This window comes from Lottia gigantea (genome assembly GCF_000327385.1).
Source record: "Lottia gigantea unplaced genomic scaffold LOTGIsca_4929, whole genome shotgun sequence".
Taxonomy (NCBI): domain Eukaryota; kingdom Metazoa; phylum Mollusca; class Gastropoda; family Lottiidae; genus Lottia; species Lottia gigantea.
Window position 1 is genome coordinate 1 of NW_008709699.1, and position 1090 is coordinate 1090.

Genomic DNA, 1090 nt, shown 5'->3' on the forward strand with positions numbered 1-1090 from the left:
TACGCGATATTAGTTATTAAACAATACGATGTCTATCAGACAAAAAGCACGCGATATATAGTTATTAAACAATACGATGTCTATCAGACAAAAAGCACGCGATATATAGTTATTAAACAATACGATGTCTATCAGACAAAAAGCACGCGATATATAGTTATTAAACAATACGATGTCTATCAGACAAAAAGCACGCGATATATAGTTATTAAACAATACGATGTCTATCAGACAAAAAGCACGCGATATATAGTTATTAAACAATACGATGTCTATCAGACAAAAAGCACGCGATATATAGTTATTAAACAATACGATGTCTATCAGACAAAAAGCACGCGATATATAGTTATTAAACAATACGATGTCTATCAGACAAAAAGCACGCGATATATAGTTATTAAACAATACGATGTCTATCAGACAAAAAGCACGCGATATATAGTTATTAAACAATACGATGTCTATCAGACAAAAAGCACGCGATATATAGTTATTAAACAATACGATGTCTATCAGACAAAAAGCACGCGATATATAGTTATTAAACAATACGATGTCTATCAGACAAAAAGCACGCGATATATAGTTATTAAACAATACGATGTCTATCAGACAAAAAGCACGCGATATATAGTTATTAAACAATACGATGTCTATCAGACAAAAGCACGCGATATATAGTTATTAAACAATACGATGTCTATCAGACAAAAGCACGCGATATATAGTTATTAAACAATACGATGTCTATCAGACAAAAAGCACGCGATATATAGTTATTAAACAATACGATGTCTATCAGACAAAAAGCACGCGATATATAGTTATTAAACAATACGATGTCTATCAGACAAAAAGCACGCGATATATAGTTATTAAACAATACGATGTCTATCAGACAAAAGCACGCGATATATAGTTATTAAACAATACGATGTCTATCAGACAAAAGCACGCGATATATAGTTATTAAACAATACGATGTCTATCAGACAAAAGCACGCGATATATAGTTATTAAACAATACGATGTCTATCAGACAAAAGCACGCGATATATAGTTATTAAACAATACGATGTCTATCAGA

General features: G+C 31.4%; 1 protein-coding gene across 1 annotated transcript; it reads left to right on the forward strand.

Moving 5' to 3' along the window:
* Positions 1-39: 39 nt before the first annotated feature.
* Positions 40-684, forward strand: LOTGIDRAFT_147912 (hypothetical protein; the record flags this gene model as incomplete). The annotated part of the gene is made up of 1 exon (XM_009061667.1): positions 40-684. A coding segment is annotated over one exon (645 nt), but the record flags the coding sequence as incomplete, so codon positions are not given.
* Positions 685-1090: the final 406 nt, after the last annotated feature.